Below are 23,028 nucleotides of genomic sequence, written 5' to 3'. Positions count from 1 at the left end.
TTTATTTTGTTTGGAAATGATTTTTTTTTTGAAAATTTACGTTGTTACAAGTTGGTATCAGAGCCCTGGTTTGAGGGATTCGGATGCACCCTCGGGTGTAACTAAACTCAAACTGAGGATTTGAGGAAGTTTTTCCTAAAAGAAACAATTTTTCTAATAGACTAAAAGATTTCGAGAAAAAAAGGAACAGTGTGAACGATCAGTCAGCGCCCGAACGGTGATTTCCTAAAATATGCTTACTTTATGTGTTATGAGATATTATGTGATATGCTATGTATGCTAGAGTAGGCTAGGTATTCATATTAGGACTAGAGTGGCCTGATTTGTGATGCCTTAGCCTAGGAGATTGCTGCTGCTAAAAGATGCTTCGAGGGTGAGTAGGTAGCAGTGAGGAGCATATGAGAGGTCTACCGAAGGGTAGCCTATGCTTATCGAGATGTAGGGTAATTGTGATCTGGGATCCTAGGAGGAGGACTTAGGATGAATGATGATGTGGTGTGGAAGGTAGTATAGGGCCCGTACTATTGGAAACACCGAATCGGTGAGCAGTCCAAGTAAGAATCCTTAGGGTACTAAGGAGCAACTAGGTTTGGGTTATCGAGTGTGAGCACACTCGAGCAAGTCTCTGATATTTTTATGTTGTATTTTAGAGACATCATGGTTGGGACATGCCACAAACCAGAGACTAGCAGCGTGAGCGACGAGGAGATTCATCGGATGATCCACGAGGAGGTGGCTGCAGCTATCCATGCAGAGATATCTGAGATGTTTGGGTCTATTAAGACCACTTTGATTGAGACGTTCGATGAGAGATACGATGTGATTACTGAGGCTGCAGCTACCGCCGTTGTTGCTACTGCCAGACCCTCGGGGGGGGGGGGGGGGGGGGGGGTGATTCGTTGTTGTTCCAGGAGTTCGGCAACACGAAGCCACCAGAGTTTGATGGGACGCAAGATCCGATTGCTGCAATGAGATGGATTTCTAACATTGAGGGATGCTTCTACACCTGTTCGTGTCCGTAGCATCTGAGGGTACGGTTCGCATTGAACCAGCTCCGCCTGGGAGCGAATGATTGGTGGAAGTTTGTGACGGCAGATCTCACTCTTACGGAGATTACAACGGTGACCTGGGAGAGGTTCACCACCATGTTCAAGGACGAGTATGTTCCCCCGGTGGAGAGGGAATGGTTGGCGCAGTAGTTCTTGTCCCTCAAGCAGGGGACAGAGTCCGTGACTGTGATTACACGGATGTTTCACGAAAGGGCGTTGTTTTGCCCTGAGCACATGTCTTCTAAGCAAGCACACATGATTCGATAACTGAGCATACTAAGGAGGGACATCCGAGAGTTCATGGCGAACTCGTCATACCGGACATTTGTCGAGCTCCAAGCAAATGCTCGGAAGAGGGAGATCGAGCTGGAGACTCAGGCCAGGGAGGATGCTGATTCTCAGAGGAAAGACAGGCGGCCGTTACAGCCTCAACCGGTAGCCAAGCGGGCTAAGCCCACCGATACGAGATCTGGAGGCCAGAAGGGCCGCACTTGTGGGAAGTGCGGCAAGGGACATGATGGAGTGTGTCGATCAGGTTCTTACTACAAGTGTGGCAAGGAGGGGCATATAGCGAAGGACTGCCCCAAGGGATTTATGGTTTGCTTTCATTGCAGCCAGACGGGTCATTGGAAGGCTGAGTGCCCTCAACTATTATACGGATCAGCCCATGAATCTGCCCCTGTTGCTGCACGAGCTACTGAGGGTCGGCCAGTGAAGGCCGAGGCACCGAAGGCTCGCGGGAGATCCTTTCAGTTGACAACGGAGGAGGTCCGCACAATGCTCGATGTCGTGGCTGATATGTATTCTTTCATTTATTTATGCTGAGTTTGAGATATTGTGCTTATATTATGGTATGCGTAGGTACTTTTCTTGTGAGTTCTGTACCTGCTTTGGTGCTTTTTGACTCGGGTGCGAGTTGATGTTTTGTGTCTGTAGCGTTTAGTCAGCACATTAGTATCCAACGAGAGGTGTTAAGTCGACCTCTACGAGTTTCCAAAGCCGACGAGCGAGTAGTGTATGCTACTGATGTGATTCGAGGATGTGTACTCGAGATCTTCGGTGTTGAGTTCCCGATAGATCTAGTCCCGATTGTGATGGGGGACGTTTGCGTCATTGTGGGCATAGATTAGCTGAGCAGATTTGGGGCTGTTATAGATTGTGAGCATTAGATGGTGACGACACGAGACCCTAGTAGGGGAGTGCTGACAGTATATGGAGAGGGCACCCGATGTGGGTCAACATTTTGCTCGGCTGCCACAGCAAGACAGAGTCTACAGCAGGGTTGCAGCGGGTTTGTAGCCTATGTAATGGATACACGAGTGGCCGCAGAGAGGCCGAGTTTGGTCGTTGAGGTGCCGATAGTGCAGGAGTTCCCAGATGTTTTCCCCGAGGAGTTGTCGGGTGTGCCTCCCGAGAAGCAGGTGGAGTTTCGCATCGATTTGGTTCCGGGAGCGGTGCCCATTGCCAAGGCACCCTATCGCCTTGCGCCGCCAGAGATGCAGGATTTGCCCTTGCAGCTTCAGGAGCTGCGGGGGAAGGGGTTTATTCGACCGAGTAGCTCGCTGTGGGGAGCGCCGATCCTTTTTCACAAGAAAAAAGATGGTTCACACCGGATGTGCATTGATTACCGGGAGCTGAACAAGTTGACGGTCAAGAACCGTTATCCTTTACCGAGGATCGACGATCTATTCAATCAGCTGCATGGAGCGTCTTGGTTCTCCAAGATAGACATGAGGTCTGGATATCATCAGATGAGAGTGCGGGATGAGGATATCCAGAAGCAGGGATTTAGGACTCATTATGGGCATTACGAGTTCGTGGTGATGCCTATTGGGCTCACCAATGCACCAACAGCGTTCATGGATCTCATGAACAGAGTATGCAGGCCGATGTTGGATCGATCAATGATTGTGTTCATTGACGACATTCTGGTGTATTCGATATCTAGAGAGAAGCATAAGGAGCATCTGAGGGAGATCCTCAGAGTATTGAGACCGGAGAGGCTTTACGCCAAGTTCTCCAAGTGCAATTTCTGGTTACGAGAGGTCCAGTTCTTGGGACACCTCGTTAACTAGAATGGGATAATGGTCGATCCGGCCAAGATTGAGGCTGTTATGAGATGGGAGTTGCCGAGATCCCCCACCGAGATCAGGAGTTTTCTGGGGTTGGCTGGCTACTACCGGAGATTTATCAAGGATTTCTCCAAGATTGTCGTTCCCCTCACCAGATTAACCTGGAAGGGTGTTGCTTTTACTTGGGGTCCCGAGCAGCAGACCTCATTTGAGACTCTTCACCAGAGATTATGCGAAGCTCCGGTGTTAGCCCTTTCGGAGGGGATGGAGGATTTTATGGTGTACTGTGATGCGTCTATATCAGGGTTGGGAGCGGTGCTTATGCAGAGAGGGAATGTGATAGCATATGCATCGAGGCAGCTGAAGCCTCATGAGGCGAGGTATCCCACCCATGATTTGGAGTTGGGGGCAGTAGTGTTCGCCCTCAAGATATGGCGCCATTATTTGTATGGGGTTCGGTATACCATATACACGGACCACAAAAGTTTGAAGTATTTGATGGATCAGCCCAACCTGAACATGCGCCAGAGGAGATGGTTAGATGTGGTAAAGGATTATGATTGTGAGATATTGTACCACCCGGGGAAGGCTAACGTGGTAGCCGATGCTCTGAGCCACAGAGCGGAGAATGCCCCGATTCGAGATTTATGCATGAGGATGATGGTGATGACCCCGGTATTGGATACCATCCGAGAGGCCCAAGCAGAAGCGGTGAAGCCGGAGAACCGCAAGAGAGAGCGGGTGAGTGGGCAGGTATCTGAGTTCGTTACTAATAACCGAGGGCTCATGACCTTTCATGGTCAGATTCGGGTGCCATTTATGGGCAGGGCACATAGCATATTGATGGAGGAGCCGGAGAACCGCAAGAGAGAGCGGGTGAGTGGGCAGGTATCCGAGCTCGTTACCAATAGCCGAGGGCTTATGACCTTTCATGGTCGAATTTGGGTTCCATTTATGGGTAGGGCACATAGCATATTGATGGAGGAGGCACACAGATCGAGGTTCTCGATCCATCTCGGGGCACTAAGATGTATTCGGACCTAAAGAGAGATTATTGGTGGCCCTGTATGAAGAGGGATGCGTGGGTTGCAGAGAGGTGCTTAACCTGTTGTTGGGTTAAGGCCGAGCACCAGCATCCACATGGCAAGTTGCAGCCATTGGAGGTTCCCCAGTGGAAGTGGGAACATATTTCTATGGATTTCATTACTAAATTTCCAAGGACCGCGAGGGGTGTTGATGCAATTTGGGTGATTGTGGATCGTCTGACGAAGAGTGCTCACTTCCTTGCTATCAGTGAGAGCTCTTCTGCTGAGAGGCTAACAGAGTTATATGTGAAGGAAGTAGTGTCGCGACATGGGGTGCAGATCTCGATTGTGTCGGACCGAGATGTATGTTTCACTTCCAAGTTCTGGAAGAAGTTTCATGAGGATTTGGGTATGAGATTTCACTTCAGTACTGCATACCACCCACATATGGATGGACAGAGTGAGCGGACGATTCAGACGCTCGAAGACATGCTTCGGGCATGTGTTTTGGACTTCGGTGGAAGTTGGGATACGTACCTACCTTCGGCTGAGTTTTCCTACAACAACAGCCACCATGCAAGTATTGGTATGCCTCCCTTTGAGCTTTCATATGGGTGGAGGTGTCAGACACCCATCTGCTGGGGAGAGGTAGGACAGCAGGTGATGGGTAGCACTAAGATAGTGCTTTAGATGAATGAGCAGATACAATAGGTCAGATAGAGGTTGCTGACAGCCTAGAGTCGCCAGAAGAATTTTGCAGATAGGCGACGATCCGAGCTTGAGTTCTAGGTTGGAGACTTCGTACTCTTGAAGGTATCTCCTTGGAAAGGAGTGATCCGATTCAGGAAGAGGGGCAATTTGGAGCCCCAGTACATTGGTCCTTTTAGGGTGACCGCGAGGGTGGGCAAGGTAGCATACCTTTTGGAGCTACTAGCAGAGTTGAGCCAGATACATGATACCTTCCATGTGTCTCAGTTTAGGAAGTATATAGCCGATCAGACAGCAGTAGTACCGCTAGAGGATATTCAGGTCGATGCGAGCCTGAATTATGTTGAGAGGCCGATTGCGATATTGGATCGGAAGATCAAGGTTCTGAGGAACAAAGAGGTGCCCCTGGTTCAGGTCCAGTGGCAACATTGGAGAGGGTTCGGGCTGACGTGGGAGCCGGAGGCAGAGATGCGGGAACGACATCCAGAGCTGTTTGTAGAGTGAGACTGAGAGGGCAAAGTCTGATTCTAGTGGGGGAGAATTGTAACATCCGGATTTCTAGGTATCATAATTTACGTATTTATTTTTGAGTTAAGAAAAGGGACTCGACGAGTTGACGCCTAAACTCGTCGAGTAGGAACGCAACTGATGACTCAGATTAATGAATGGACTTGACGAGTCGGCAAGACGACTCGACGAGTCCGCGCTGTGGACAGAAATCCTAAATCTTTGGGCTTGTTCCCTATTTAAGGTTCCTTATGGCCTTCATTGGCGGCCACCTTCACCCTTGAGAGATCCCTACGAACCAAAGAGCATAGAGAGTGAGAGAAGAGCCATCTTGAGTTTTATTGGTGTGATTTTGCAAAGAAAAGAAGGGTTTCAGCAAGAAGGACCAAAGGAGGTTGTCCTTCTGAGGTTTTGGACCAAGGAGCTTCACCTTGAGGTAACAAATCGGCCCTCTCTTTCTGTATGGTGTAGATTGCATGAATCTAGGGTTTCTTGACCCTTTTCTTCAAAGGATTTTGGAGTATATGAAGTTCCAATGTGGGATAAGCATTAGATCTGGACCTTAAGAGGTCCAGAGAGTCCCAACCTTCCAGCTTTATGCAGTCCCTTTGGAGTTGTGGACCTTGGTTGCCATTTTAGGAGCTATTTCTTCAAATAAGGACATATGAGTGTTGCATGAGCCTAAAGATTGAACCTTTACGTAATTTTTGGGTGTTAGGAGGTCAGATCTATAAGTTAGAGAAGTAGATCTGACCTCAAAAGGTCATTTGAGTGTTGCCATGGAGGGAACTCGCTGAGTTCACAAGGGGACTCGACGAGTCAAGTCGGGTTGCCCCACGATTCATGACTAGTGGTAATCCTTCGAGTGAAAGGCTAACTCGACGAGTCGAGTGAGGCCTTAGGAGGACTCGGAGAACACAATGGACTCGCTGAGTCACCCGAGTGCACTCGACGAGTCTGGTCAAAGTTTGACCATTAACTTGAGTTGACTTCAGTTGACCTTAGGGTTTTGGTCAAGCTGATTCAAGAGAGGTCAGGGAAGGGTAAAATGGTTTTCTACCCATTCTTTAGAGATGAGGACAAGTGAAAGTATTGATTAGAGGTGTTATCATTTTGATAGGAGGAGGCTAGGTCGGGTTATCGAGCACGAGAGGTTATCTGACATTATACGAGGTGAGTCTTCTCACTATACTTTACCTAGAGTGGTAATTATGTGTGACCGGAAGGTCTTATGTGCTATGATGAGTATGTGATGTATGGTGTTATATGATCTATATGTGCTATATTATGTTATGAGTATTATGATATGGACCGGAAGGTCATCAGTGTATGGGCCGGAAGGTCAAGATGATATGGACCGGAAGGTCAACAGTGTATGGGCCGGAAGGTCAAGATGATACGGACCAGAAGGTCAGAGAAGTGGGACCGAAAGGTCTACCAGGATTATGGGACGGAAGTCCCCTAAGACACATTGACCGGAAGGTCTTGTAGAGTATTAGCCTTGAGTGGCATATGTGTTGTATGTGGTATTTTAGGGAACTCACTAAGCATTACGCTTACCGTGTTGTGTGATATGTGTTTCAGGTACCAGCGAGGATCACCGGAAGGCGCCGACATGATCCGTATACACTTATAGAGATTTATGTGTTTGATATTCTTAGACATGTTTTCTAAGATAACATTTGATACAATGAGTTCTGGATTTGTTATTATGAAATTTATTATGCTTGGAAATGAAAAAAATTGTTTTGAAAATTTACCTTGTTACAAGAACATCATATATGGGTAATGATTTAGAGATCAAAACGTATTGAATAACTGTGGATTTGGAATCCGTCTGGTGGTCGATATATATGTATAGGATTAACAAATTGATATCTGCTGACTGGTGTAGGAGAAAGGAGAAGTGGTAGTGGTTCTCCAATTGAGGATTATTGCGTATTGGACTGAGAGAAGTAGTGCAAGGGCAGAGAGCGGAAACTTCATTCGGAGACATTTGTTTGTGGGAGATGGAAGATTTGGTGATGGTACGATTTAGTTGTGGGAGAAAAGAAGAATGGCGGTGATATTAGGGTTTTTTTGGGTATTTAAGTGAGAGAGATAAAGAGAGAAGAAAGATCGAAAGAAGGCTAAGGAGAACATGGTGGCTTTTCAAAATTTTGGGAATCTTATTTTCCCCCGTATGCTACTAAAGAAGAGAACGCGCGTTTCTTGATATATATATATATATATATATATATATATATATATATATATATATATATATATATATATATATATATATATATATATATATATAACGACATGATTAGATGACACATTTTAAAATATGCGCCTCAGTGTTTTTTTTTACTACACTAAGTTTAGGGCATGAAAAAATGCATGTCCTATATCTTTCAAACTTTTGGTGAGCTAACATTAGTTTTTGGACACAAACTTTTGTGTATCATAAACTAGTGCGCGTCCTGGTTCGCGTGCAATTAAAAGACTGTTTTTTACTAGTGATTTGTGCCATGGACAAGAGGACTTAATAGTGTATCCCCTCAACAATATGTATCCTAGTCTAGAGACCTAAAATGATAATTGGGCTAAGATTCAACACATAAGATAAATGGTACATCAAGGTAAAGGATGACTACATGGCCAAAATATCCCCTCCTTAACATGTCATCAAATCCCTTCGTAGAAACCAGTGTTGTAAAAATCTTGACTAGGTCCCGATTAATCTCCGATTAATCCCTTGGCATTACTCGACCAATTAGAGAGCGCCTAGCGATTAATCCTTGCATACACAATGAGTGAAGCAGTAGAACCCGATGAAATTTTAACACTTTGAAGAAGTTATATATCGATAGAAACTATTTAAGGTATCATTAGTCTTTTATTAATCATATTAACCCATTTTGTTATGATATTAGTGGTATTTATGAACCTTTATATGATATTAGTCATATTTAACTTTTAAAAATTCAACAAATTAGCAATTAATGATCCCCGATTAATCTCCGCCTAACCGATTAATCCTTTAACCCTAGTCCACCGACTAGCTAACGTTAAACGATTTTTACAACCTTGGTAGAAACAAATGATCGTGCACCATCAATCATCACCTAGAAAAGAACATTGTAGCTTATATGAATTGGTAGACAATATATCCCTTACTAACACCATAAATATTAGATATCATTAAGTAATCTTACTTTCCCTTTATCATTCCCAAATATATCACATCACTTTTTTTAAGTTTATAACCTCTAATGTAGGCATCGTAGAACTTGATATTAACTAACATTTGCTCCAAATCTTCATCGAAACTTAATCAGACCTTGTCAAATTACGGGATTTGTTTATAATCGCCATTATATTGGAAGAAATGATGTAGTTTGGTGTCAATTTTCCAAAGCTCTTTTTTTTTTTTTTTTGCTAATACGGTGGAAAGACCAACTACAGGACCTTTTTGTGGAGGTGGAGCTGGAAGTAGAGGCTGAGAAAAGCAACCGAGGAAAGAGAATTTGTTGATTTGATTAATTTTGTTCATAATTCTATTCACATTTTTAATTCTAGTGTCTCGTGGGATTAGACGGTGGATCGGATTTTATTTTTTTATGAAATATTTTCGAGTATTACCGATACAATCCTATGTACATCTTCTCAACCTTCTCTATTCCTCTAGATTAGTTAGCTATAAATTAATGTTAACTCTTTTATCTGGAGGATGATGTTGAAAATAATTCCTTTAGCACCCAACTTAGCGCAGAGAGGAGTCTCAATACATCATCGAGTGTGCATTGTATAATGGCGCTGATGAAGATCTCGAGCACCTGTTGCGCGATGCCCGTATGCAATGGAAGTGTAAAAGTGGGTTGCGAAGTGGATTGGAATGTATATGTGGCCCAAAAACTCATTGGAAGATTTAATGAAGGTGATGATAGTTTCTAGGGGCCCAATCTTAGCCGTTCGATAAAAAAAATTAGTATCATTTTGCATTTTAGAAACTACGGCCTGACGAGACAAACAGAGATTTATCGACCATTTCATATGGCAATTTTACCCAAATTTTATGTCTAAGTTAATTTTACAATGGTCAAATACCCTCAAACTGAATATAAAACCGATAAATTTTATTCTGGTCAAATACCCACGTCATTGTAAGTGCATATGAACATAATTACACAATAGAGTGAATGAACTTGATAGTAACTCATGGTTGGGTTAGCCCTTTGGGTTTAATAATTAAGTAACATGGTATGGAGAAAGTGTAAGTTTGTGTCCACTATTCTCTGTTTAACCACATGACATTCTTTCTACACATTGTATCTAATTTAGCATCAATCAGGAAATGAATAGCCTATACTCAAATGCTTCTTAACTTGTAGCCAAATTTGTATCTAAAGTCCCCCACCTAGCTACAACACCTACTTTTAACATACTCTCCTCCTCCTCCTCTCTCTCTCTCCTCCTCCCCCACACCCACACACTCAACTGTGTTGATATATATATATATATATATATATATATATATATATATATATATAATTGAAGATTCATTTTGCCAAATGTTAATCTCTCATTAATTTAAAATAAATAATATTCATATGTAATTTTCTGGTAACAGTAAATTACAATTAATAGGTGTTCTTCATATCTTATTTTAAAATTTTATTTTAAAAGCTACTTGTTGTTTATCCTTTGATATTTAATCTTTTTTTAATCAATCCGTGTAATACGAGTTTTACACCTAATATATATATATATATATATATATATATATATATATATATATATATATATATATATATATATATATATATATATATATATATATATATATATATATATATATATATATATATATATATATATATATATTGATTGCAGATCTCAAGAACATGTGAGGAAACAATAAATATGTTTTCATTCTTTTCATAGGGGAATTACATCAGAAACATATACCATTGTCTCCTCTGAATTGATGGCACTAAATCTAGCAATATTTAGGTTTACTCACTTACTCTTGGTCTAGAAACCAACATATTTACATTGATTAATCACATTATGCTTCTTACCTTGCTTACCATAAATTGGGGTAAAACCAATGATGGGGGAGGAGAGGATGAAGATATGAAATTTGGAATGAAGGCTTCAAGGTACTCGGTTTGAGAACTTGCAGGTGGGTCCAAGTCGTGAGAGTTCACAAGTGGTTGGGTAGTTATATTGGTGGTCAATTCAATGTTATTTGTTTGATCACCTAGTTTAAATGGGATTATGGAATTGTCATGGTCGGAGTTTTGGGCAAGGATGATGTCGTAATTCTCTGATTTTAGGGTATTATGTTCATAGGAGTTCATCAAGAATTCCATCGTGGGGAACTCATGATCAAAAACTGAAGATGAGTTTACTATGAATGATTGAGGAAGGGGAGGAAGATTAGGGGTAGGGTCAATATCGAAGCATTTAACAAGATTGACCACCGGTGGTTGACCAATGGCCGCTGGTGATGCATGGACAAGATGATCATGATCATGGTTCATGTGGTGTTGATATGGGCTGAGCACATTAGGGTTTGCATCAAATAAACTCTCATAATATTGATGTTCACCACTTAAAGCAGCATGAATGTTGGTGGTTTTAGGGTTTGTAAAGGTGGTGGCAAGAGAATGAGTAGAAAGGTGGCTATGAGCAAGAAGCTTCTTTTTTATACTAGAGTTCCAGAAGTTCTTAACCTCGTTGTCTGTTCTTCCTGGTAAATGTTTTGCAATTTGTGCCCATCTGTAGAACCGAAACAAACATATATTAAAAAAAATTAAGTAGAAGCTTAATCAGCTTTATACATATATTATTATACATTAAAATCATGAAAGATATATTTTATGTCTACCTATTTCCAAGAATTCGGTGTAAGTCGACTATGAGGGTGGCTTCCTGGGATGAAAAGCTTCCTCGCTTCAAATCCGGCCTTAGATAATTAATCCATCGCAATCTGCAACTCTTTCCGCATCTTTGGAGCCCTTCTTAAAAGAAAATCCATAAAAAATAATAATGTAGTTATTCACACGTTGAAATCAAACGAAACTGATTAATAATTGTTGAATAAACAAATTAAAGATAAAAACCGAGCATATGTGTAACTAATGTTACTGGTTGGCTCTCTGGTACATAAACACAGATGTACTTGGGTTAAAGATATATACGCATATGACGAGTGAAAGATTCAAATTTTCATGTCAAGGAACGGAGATGACTAAAAAACAAGAGAGAGAGAGAGAGAGAGAGAGAGAGAGAGAGAGAGAGAGAGAGAGAGAGAGAGAGAGAGACCAGCAAGCTTAGGAACGGAGCTCCAGCAGCCATGGCCATGGGAAGTAATGTAGCTGACGAGTTTCTCGTCTTCTTCAGGTGACCACAGCCCTCGTTTCACTTTTTGTTTGTTGCAGCAAGTATGTCCGCCTCCATGTCCCATCTCTCTCTAGAACTATGAAGAGAGGCAATGACTAGCTTCAAAAATTCAGCAGCACGACAGCATGCATTATACACACAGCCAATCACAGTCTTGTTCTGAAAGTCAGATTAATAAGAATATGATTTCAAACTGAGTGCAGTGCAAAATAAAGGCTCGTAAGTCGTAAGAGAGAGAGGAGCAGGAAGACAAAACTGAGAGAGGAGCAGGAAGACAAAGAGGTTGTCTGAGCCCTTATATTTGGTCCTACATTTGTCTTTATATATAACAAAAGCTTTTTCATACATTTAGAAGTCCTTTAACATAAACGTTTAATTATTATTTAAATATGTAACAGAAAAATAAATTAAATATATTGCATCGACTAATATTGCACTCACTAGCAATTAATGGACAAAGTGCAACTCGTAGTAGTCTACATGAATTTATGTGAGTTGCACTCACTAGCAACTAATGGAATATGTGAATTTATAATAGAAAAAATGACAAAAAAAAAAAAAGTTAATTTGTATTTGTATACAACTTGGAAAGTATAATGCTATAATTTGAAAAGTACAATGTCATAATGTAAAAGGAAAATTATATCTTTGTATGTAATTTGGAAAGTACAATGATATAATGGAAAAAATGAAAAAAATAGTTTGTAAAGAACAAACTATTTTTTGTCATTTTTTGCCATTATAGCGTTATAGTTTCCAATTTACATACAAATACACAAACATTTTTTATCCATTATAGCATCGTACTTTCCAAAAGTATTGTAAAGTACAATGCTATAATAGAATAAATTATGATACTATAAATAAAAAACATATGCAAAAATACAATGTTTAAATAGAAAAAGCAATATAATATTTAAAGTACCATGTTATTAAATAACAAAATATTGTGTTTCTATATTGTTCATCTTGTAATTTTACAGGATACATATGATGTTTACTTGAGCGATACTCTTTACCATGATGGTTGATGCTATGGGTCTTGGACATGGAGGTGATGGAGCCAATGATCCACCACCTCCAGTAGGATTTGATCGCGGTCAGCACAAATAGGATGGTAAATCTTATTATGATATATTTATTAGTTATTTTTATTAATTTATCATAACTTATCATGACTAATATTTTTAATTGTATTTTTCAGTTGAGATTCCAAAAAAAAGGGTTTATCTAAAAACATTGAGCTAGGTAAGTTGATACGGGCAAATAAAGGAAAACCCGTGGATTTGGATTTCGACAGGGAGATCACATATTCCCCTGTCGAGAAGCCTGCTAATTGGTTTACCCATGAGTTTGGGAGGTATATGCGGATGAACACCCCTTTCAACGTATCCGGTTGGTACAATATTTCCCCCGCTTTAAGAAATGCAACAGCTGTGCATCTAAAGGTAATTTGGATATCTCTTTAAAAAAAAAGGTAATTTGGATAATATTTTAAGTTTAGTTGTGATTGGTATTAAATTAACTAACTTTTTTGTATTTTTATAATAAGTGTGATTTGGATAAGGTTAACTTGGATTCCGAGCGTGCTCAGTTGTTACGGAGCATTGATGGAGCTCTTGCAAAAATTTATAGAGGTCGGAAAAGTACAACCTATACTTATTTTAGGGGTATCATAGGGCCTTCAGATATCCCAATGGCACTAAAAAACCCCCCTATGGGTATGTTACATGAAAATTGGGCATAAGCAGTAAAAGATTTTCAAACGCCCGAATTTTTAAAGTGTTCGGCATCAAATAAAGTAGTATGTGCAAAACAACAAGTTGTAAACATGGAGGGGGGGTCGAGCTCGTATAGCAATGCCTGTTTCAAAGAATTAATTTATGATATATTTAACTATTTATTTAAAGTATATTTAATCTAATTTTTAATGTTAAATAGGATATCACTCAAATCGAAGCATTTCATAAGGCTAATACCAATCGCCAAGGGTTATTAAGTAGTCCTGCAGTCGAGCAGCAATACGTAAATGGTTAATTTTTATTTTCATGTAAGTGTTTAAATCGCCAATGGGTATTTAGTAATCTAATTTTTATCATTTTTTGAAAATGCAGAATGCTTTACTCCAGGAAATCAATAAACAAACCCAAGGTTCTAAGGAAGCAAGCAATCTAACACCAAGTGATATAAAAAATTGTTTTAAAAGAATATTGGGTGTTCGACGCGGATATATTAGAGGTATTTCGCATAAACCTTCTACGGTTGTGTCTATGTACGATCAGGAACAACCGGTGACACAACAACCACCATAATCATAGGTAATTGTTAGTTTAAGTTAAAAAGTTTCTATAACGGGAAAATAAAAAAAAAAGTAGGATGCTATAATGATATGTTGGTAATTGTTTGTTTAATATATAGTACAATACTGTAATGAAAAGTAGAATGCTATAACGATATGTTTGTTATGGTATGATATGTTGATATTTTGTATTTTGGTAATTTTTAGAAGGTACAATGCTATAAAAGAAAAATGAAAAAAAAGTACAATGTTTTAATGAATATGCAATATTGTGTATCATGTAGTTTGGTTTTAATTTGATATGTTGGTATTTTGTAGCTTGGTAATTTTTTGAAAAGTACAATGCTATAATGGAAAAAAAGTATAATGTTATAATATATATGCAATATTGTTTATCATGTAGTTTGGTTATAATTTGATATGTTGGTATTTTATAGTTTGGTAATGTTTCGGAAAGTACAATGCTATAATGGAAAATTGAAAAAAAAAAAAGTAAAATGCTATAATGTATATACAATATTGTGTATCATGTAATTTGGTTATAGTATGATATGTTGGTATTTTGTAGTTTGGTAATTTTTTGGAAAGTACAATGCTATAATCTATATATTGTGTATGATGTATGTTTAAGTGTATTTAGAAAGTAGAATGCTTTAATGACATGTTGGTTATAGTTTGATATGTTGGTATTTTTTATTTTGGTAATTTTTGGAAAGTACAATGCTATTATAATATGTTGGAAATATATTTTGCTTTCTTTGTACTTGGAAGTGCTGCAAACAATACTAAAGGACTCGGCGTGTTCTGCAGCACTGGAAGACTGGTTTTCTCTCATTGCCGCCACAAAATGATAACGAAAGAAACGATGGAAGTGATGAGGACGAGTAGCTATATTTTTAGGATTTTATGAAATGTTTTGTTTGAGTTAATATTTTGGATATATTATTGCACTTTGTTTGGATGATTATTTATTAGGTAAGGACTAATATTTTGGATTAATACTTCAGCAAAATTAAGATTTGTAGTAGTTTTTATGCATGTAATAGCAATTTTTATAACTTTAATGTTAAATTTAAAAAAAAAAAGGAAAATGTTCCAGCAGCGACACTTAGGTATTAGTGGCTACAAAGCATTAGCGGAGACATATGGTATTAGCGGCAACGATGAATTAGCGATGACATATAGTATTATCGGCGACATATGGAGCATTAGCGATGAGGCTACATCGACAACCCTTTTCTCACGACACATGTCACTATTAGCATTAGTGGAGACAACCGCACTCTTTAGCGGCAACTTGTGTCGCGGCTAATACTTATTATTCTTGTAGTGTAATATATGTAGCAAAATGTATAAATGAAAGGAAAACAAAAGTCATTACTTATTACTAATTAATAACCATGGATATAAATCCGGTAAAAGTGATTTTTTTTGCTTAATTTAATGAAAACTAAATTATGATTGGTTTTTTTTTTGAGAATTTTTTCTTTTGAATCATCTTATATTTTATTCATCTAATAATTTATTTTGTTGATTCGTTAAAAAAAATATGTATATAAAAAATCTATAACCATCCTACCAAAAATTTCATTCTTTGATCTTGATTCAACAAAACTATTTTTTTAAGTCTTCATATTTAAATTAAAAATCTCTTCAAATATATGAATGTTTTTTTAGCAAAACTTACTTTTATATTACTAATATAAGTAGCAAAATATAAAAATAAAAGGAAAACAAAAGTCATTACGCATTACTAATTAATTACCATAAAAGAACTCTTGAACTATATGTCCTAAGTACACAGAATTTTAAAATTAAACACAAGAGTTGTAATAGAAATATCAAAATAAGTGTGGTGTTTACAAATATGTCTCTATTATTAGATATACTATGTGAATTCTTATGTCATTATGAAGGAATATATTTATATACATCACTAATAACAAATAAATTTCGTTAAAAAAATACCAGGTTAATGTCACTAACTATGAAATAAACATAGTCAACTAGTACTTAAACCATATTACGTAATTTCTTATAAGATAACATAAATTTAACACTTATATGCATAAAATAAAATAATATGAACAACATTTGTCATAATAAAGTTAATATCATAATAATTCGTTAAAAATATTTAAGTCATCATTATTAACTATAAAATAAACATTGTCAAATAATATTGTAAAAATTAATTATAATCTTTAAACAGTATTAATTAAATTCTTATAAGATACACTACAAACAAAATGTCATTTAGTTGCATACATTTTTAATGACATATTCTTGATGTGTGACTATATCATGTTTTTAGTGTTGGTGATTTTATCGTTATCAACATATTTTAGTGTTGTTGTTATTACTATTGAAATAGGTAGAGTTCTATTTCAATCACTGAGATTGAATGTGTTGGGTGCACACTTGGAGTGATTAATATGAGCTCAGGATACGGGAGTCCGGGGGCAGCGCCCCTGGGTACGGGGTGCCAAGGGGCACTGCCCCTAACTGGGTCCAAGGGGTAGAGCCCCTGGTGGTGATACAAACGTTAGTTAAGTCTGAAACCAAACCGGATTTTTATATCGGATATAACTCCTGTTGGATCATGAAAATGCTCTACAATGATGAGTGTTCATTAGGTTAGAATATTCTCTTTTATGAAAAGCATATTCCCTCCACTAGTATATAAAGTGGATGTGAGGGTCATTTGTATGTATGTGTACACTATGTAGACTTTAGAGAGAGAGAGAGAGAGAGAGAGAGAGAGTGTGTGTGTGTTAGAGAGAGAGAGAGAGAAAAAGGGAGTTTTTGGGTGGGGATTCTCCCCATCCATGAGTGTTCTTCATTTCTTATGTTGTATCTCTCTATCTATCCACTACAGTTTTACTCACATATTATGTTATCATGTTCATATGATTGTCTTCTTGATATTATCTTTCCTCACCAAACCATTTAATTCTTTTCCATTCTTATGCTTAAAACCCACTATTTTTTTTTTAATACCAATTATTTTTTTAAAACTCATTATTTTTTTTATTAAAACTAATTATTTTTTAACACCAATTTTAGCCCCATGGTTCAAGGCTTCATTCTTCTTGCTGATTATGAGTGAAGACACAATTGGTTCTTAGATTATTATTTGTGTGATCTTCCTATTGCCAAGCAACTCGCATTTGCAGCCTCATATTTATGTGCTTCAGAGATTCGGATCCACATATTTTCCGAAGTTTGGATTTTTTTTCAAGGTTTTCATTTTTACTCCCTTCGGACCATATGGGAGTTCGGGTTTGCATTTCGGTTAATAGCATTACCTTAGTTCAGCATTTATGGTTCTTCGGCAGCGGGTTTATCATATATATTCTATAGTGTTTGTTTAGTTCGACACTACGTTACAAAGTCTACCCATGAGCGAAAAATAATATCCTCGTTTTTACGGGTAGATGCTCACATCAAGGGGGAGCGTGCGATGTTCCATCATATCTGACGTATTCTCTTGCCCGATTTCATGATTATTTATGATCTTTATTACATGGTCAATCAAAAATAGGGGGAGAATCTTAAGCATCCATTTTGAGTTTATTATTTGAGTTTTGACGTTAGAGATATTTGAAGACGGAGATCGATTTAGTAGTATGATGTGGCACTGATTGTTAGTCTTCACAAATCGAATTTTTGGCATTACTAGATGTTCTTCAGATTACAATTATTTATCTTTAGACTCTACATTTTGGGATGTCTCATTTGTGTTTGCATCCAGATCAGATCATGTGAATGTTTGAGTTTGGACTTGCGATTATTTTAAGACAAAGATTATTTCGGCGATGTGACGTGGCACTTATTTTTGATCGTCTGATCAAATTTTTGGCATTGCTAGACCATGTCTTCGGATTCACATTATTTATCATTTGGAATTTATTTTTGGAGTGTAACAACCATAGAATTCAATCCATTTAAAACATTTTAAAACAAACCATTAAGCATTACAAAATTTGTTTTCAAAATAGTATAATATCATAGTATCTCAGAAACAAAGTCATAAACATGACGAGCTGTACGATCACACCTTTGCCTTCCCGCGATCATCTGAGGTACCTGAAACCAAAACTGAAACTGTAAGCCCAAAGCTTAGTGAGTTGCCCCAAAATACCCATACACACAACAATATACATATAATCACGAACAACATACTATAGGTCCTGTCAGCCATCGGGTTGGAATACCCCAGGTCCTCAACCATCCGGTTGGAATGCCAACATACTATGGGTCCAATCATCCTTAGGATAGAATACCTCAGGCCCACAACCAACAGGTTAGAATGCCCACATACTATGAGTCCAATCATCATCGGGATGGAATACTCACGACCCACAACCATCGGATTGGAATGCCCAGGTCTATTAGCTTTCACACAAAGCAGATAAGCCTCAACCACCAATCTAACATATGCACATATATCAGCTAATCACATAACAGTCTATAGACAAACATATCGATCTAATAGATTATAACAACATATAACATCCTATCTACCAGGATACTGATCTAACGTATCATAACAGCATATAATATCCTATCTACTAGGATACTGATCTAATGGATCATAACAACATATAACATCCTATCTACCAGGATACTGATATAACGGATCATAACAATACTCGAGCATATAACTGTTGGATTAGATGTCTAAGCCCATAACTATTATTGGTATGTACTCGACCCGAGAGTAGCATGGTCCATTTGGGTTGCATGACATCGGAACAATTGGATAGACAAAATGAGTAAAAGGATACTTATGATTTATATTAATATATTATAAGTTCTAATATATTAATATGAAATCATATTATTTAATTAGTATTGATCAAGAATTAAATTAGTGATCAAAAGGAACTAATTAAATATGGACTCTTATATATATATATATATATATATATATATATATATATATATATATATATATATATATATATATATAGGGTTAAGTTCAAATGAGAACATTATTTAATGTGAGAACGTGAGAACACTACTTTATGTTACTATTCTACTATGAATTATGTATATACAACGATATTGCATTATTCATCAACAAATATACGAACAATCACACATTAATATTCACATTAAAATTTTGTATGTATAACTTTATGACATTATTCATCACCGAATGTATGAACAATCACATATTTAACATTCACTTTAGAATTTACTAAATTACTACATATATATATATATATATATATATATATATATATATATATATATATATAAATTTTATAGTAGAATAGCAATATAAAATTGAATATATTCAAATTATAATTACTACAATACTATACATATTAAATTCATAGTAGAATAGTAACATAAAGTAGTGTTCTCACGTTCTTACATTAAATAGTGTTCTCATTTGAACTTAACCCTATATATATATATATATATATATATATATATATATATATATATATATATATATATATATATATATATGATGGGCCAAGTTCATTTAGGTTGGACTAAGCTTGCATGGATAACCCATGGAGTTTTAACCCATAGATCCTATGGAAATGAAAGGTCATGGGTATTAGGGTTTACATGAATGTAACCCTAATCCTCCATACTATACAAAGAGGTCCCTAGTTCATGAAATGGGCACTAGTGCATAGTATACAAGAGGGCAAATCCAATTTCATAAGAGTAAACCTAAGTAACCTTCTTCTCAAGTTATTCCAAGGGTTTTTAGTGTTGTGTTAACCATTTGAGGTGCAACACTTGGGGCACTAAGCTCTTAAAGGTTCAAGACTTCAAGCTCCATCAAAAGGTATGTCATTCTACTAGATTCTTGTATTGTATATACTTTATATTATGTTAGTTAGAATGAAACCTTGGAATATTAAATATTTGCATGTATAATCGAGAAAACATAGATCCAAGGTTTGTAGGGTTGCATGTACACCATAGGAGTGTTAGAATGCTCAAAACCCATCAGTGGTATTAGAACCTAGGATTGTTTTCAAATATACTTGATGCAATATGCTGAAAAAAGCTGAAAAATCGATTTTCTTGCTGTCTGGGCTGTGGACTCGCCGAGTCCATGAAGAAATTCATCCTACTCATCGTGTAGGTTCACACACTCGACGAGTAGCAGCCTCTGACAACATATTTTTGACTTTTAAGGTTGGAATTGGACTAGAATCATTACCCTAAGCTGTTTTTGAACCTATAAACTTGTTTTTGATGTGGTAATGATCATTCTAATCCAATTCAAAAGATAATTGTCAATAGATTCAGGTTTTGTATTAGTTTAATGGTTTGGCTAATTACATAAAAAATTGTTTGATTTGAATTATCTTGTTCTTATGAGTTAGTTTAGATTATTAGAAAAATTATGTGATAATTTGTTTTCGATCCAAATTGATCTAAGATTTGTTTATAAAATGTGTTTTTGTAAATTGTCCTCAAGTTATATGAAAAGTCTCATTTATGATTTTTAAAAAACTTATAAGATCTCCATAAGTTATGAAAATGAAGAGTCTCATTTTTTTAAATGCTTTAAGTCTTCCATAACTTGTCCTCAAGTTATGGAACTTGAAGAGTTTTTTCATTAAAAATACTTTAAACTCATAAGTTATGGAACTGAAAAGTTTTTTTGAATTGTTCAAAACTTGCCCTCAAGTTTTGGAATTTGTAAAGTTTCCTTCCATGAATACTTTAATTCCAAGTTAAACACTTAGAATTTTAAAAGTTAAAATTCAACCCTTATACTATTATAATATTAATAGTTAGTAGTTATATATATATATATATATATATATATATATATATATATATATATATATATATATATATATATATATATGCATAAGAACAAAGTCAGTCTTATTATTAGTAGGCCTCATTAACGAAGCCAGTCTATAAAGGGGGTATAAGGTTATTGCCTATAAAATGGTAGCTTAATGGGTGTCCACTCTCACCCACCGCTTGCTTGACTGGTTGAGGGTCGTTAGTTGTATGGGTAGGACAATGAATTTAATTCTAATTAAAAGTATAATGATTATTATAAAGTAACTAAATGTTTTATAAATTCTCAATCTTAGTTACTTTAGGAAAATGTGAATTTGGTGCTAACCCATGAAATTACACTTTGCACCTTGCTTAAGTCGTTAGTAGAGCGTGTGTGGTTAACCGGCACACTAACTTGGATTTAAAAAGGTTGGAAAATGGTGGCTTAAGGTTTATCATAGATCGGTGGAGCGCGTATGGTTAACCGGCACATCGATTAGGTGATAAAAATTAAGAGCACCAAGTTAATTTGCATGGTTATTCACACCTTGTTTGTGATCCTCGACATCCCAGTCTCAAAGTTGAGAGGAAACAATCGAGATTTAAACATGCCATTGAAAAGTTCAATGAATCTCAAAAGATCTAGGAGTTTCAAACCAATTAAAACCTAATTCATATTTCATTTTTCATGGTGGAAATTGGTGAATCGTCATTCGCCTACCTTCAAATATTTTATAGCTTGGATTACGACATCCCTTTTCCAAGTTATAAAATATTGTGTTGGATCCTATCCTTAATATTTCATATTGGGTGTTCTATTAAGGACTTAAATCAACTAACTTGAATTTCTCCCATTGTAGATGTCTGGTTCAGACAATTATGATCTTCCCAAATCTCTTGGAACAAGCTTTCCTAATGAAGATGATGTCCCGTGATTGGATCATGGAAATCATACTTCTCTTCCTCCACCTCCTCCAATTATTCTCCCTGACCCACAAGCTCGAAGACTTGAAAAGTTCAAGATCACTCAAGCCCTACTTGCAATGAAACATAAAGATGGAAACTTGTGTGTACTCATGTCTTAGAGATGAAGTCACACATTGATAGGTTGAGAATGTTGGGTGTCGTTGTCCCAAGGATGTTGGCTATTGACTGAGTTCTTTAGTCACTTCCTGAGTCATATAGTGAGTTCATTAAAGACTACTATGTGACAGATCACGACATGACCCTAATAGATGTTTCTTATTTGCTTGTTGTTGCTGAATCAGAAATGATTTGGCGCAATGGTCAAGCAAATTTGGGTGGAAGGTTTGTTTGTCAAACTTCCATGGGCTTTGACAATGGAAACATTGGAAGTCCAAAAATGCTTTCTCCTCCCAATGGAAAGGATCGGCCTTGGTCAACCCGATTGACCAAAAGGTAAATGGAAAGGCTAAGCTTGTGATAGTCCCATGTGCCATTCCCAAAGAGTCTATATGTGCCATTGCCAAGAGAAGGGGAATTGGTTGCAAAGCTGCCCTAACTACCTGAAAGATCTAAGAGAAGATAGAATCAAAAAGTTTGACTCTGCTTCAGGTAAGTCCACTATCTAACTCTGTTAAGTTCCTAATTGTTGATTCTCAATACATGATGCGACTAGGTTGGATTTTGATGTTTTGCAGGATTAATCAAAGGGAAGGAAGCTTAAAATGAAGAGTATGTTGAATCTGATCGCGAAGATGGATTTCAATCGCATGGTTCGAAGATCGGATTTTTGAGCTACTGCTTAGGAATTATGATAAATTGCTAGGAAATATGTAATAGCATAGTTTTCATTTAAAGTTGCATTGTAAGGAAAAAGTTTTTTCCACACTTTATAAATAAATAAAATTTTGTTTTGTTTTATTTTATATCTCCTTGCAATGGCATTTATGGAAAATTGATGTTTGTATGTTTCTAGCAATATTGGAAATATGAATTTGATTCAATTAGAACGAAACATGGAATCATGCAAGTTGTATTGTCTGATGAATGAGAATTTTCATCTTTGGGAAATTAAGACTAATTCCTTGTTCACATGTATATGTGATTCAAGTGAAGGACTAAGGGGTCGAGTACACATTCTTGTGCACTATTTAAGTCCACCACAAAGATCGATAAGACTATTCGTTATGACTTACTAAATTTTAGTAAATATGGTTATACTTACAAGTTTAAGT

At 37.1% G+C, this 23,028-nt stretch overlaps 1 protein-coding gene across 1 annotated transcript; it reads right to left on the bottom strand.

Moving 5' to 3' along the window:
* Positions 1–10,296: 10,296 nt before the first annotated feature.
* LOC111908385 (transcription factor MYB26) lies at positions 10,297–11,818 on the bottom strand. The gene is made up of 3 exons (XM_023904220.2): positions 11,677–11,818; positions 11,240–11,369; positions 10,297–11,130 (listed from the first exon to the last, which is right to left on the bottom strand). Exons 1-3 carry the CDS (start codon positions 11,816–11,818, stop codon positions 10,410–10,412), a joined length of 993 nt encoding a protein of 330 aa, XP_023759988.1. The 3' UTR covers positions 10,297–10,409.
* Positions 11,819–23,028: the final 11,210 nt, after the last annotated feature.

The sequence above is a fragment of the Lactuca sativa genome, chromosome 4 (assembly GCF_002870075.4).
Source record: "Lactuca sativa cultivar Salinas chromosome 4, Lsat_Salinas_v11, whole genome shotgun sequence".
Classification (NCBI taxonomy): domain Eukaryota; kingdom Viridiplantae; phylum Streptophyta; class Magnoliopsida; order Asterales; family Asteraceae; genus Lactuca; species Lactuca sativa.
The sequence above is the reverse complement of the archived record's forward strand: the minus strand, read 5'-3'. Positions and strand labels throughout refer to the sequence as shown.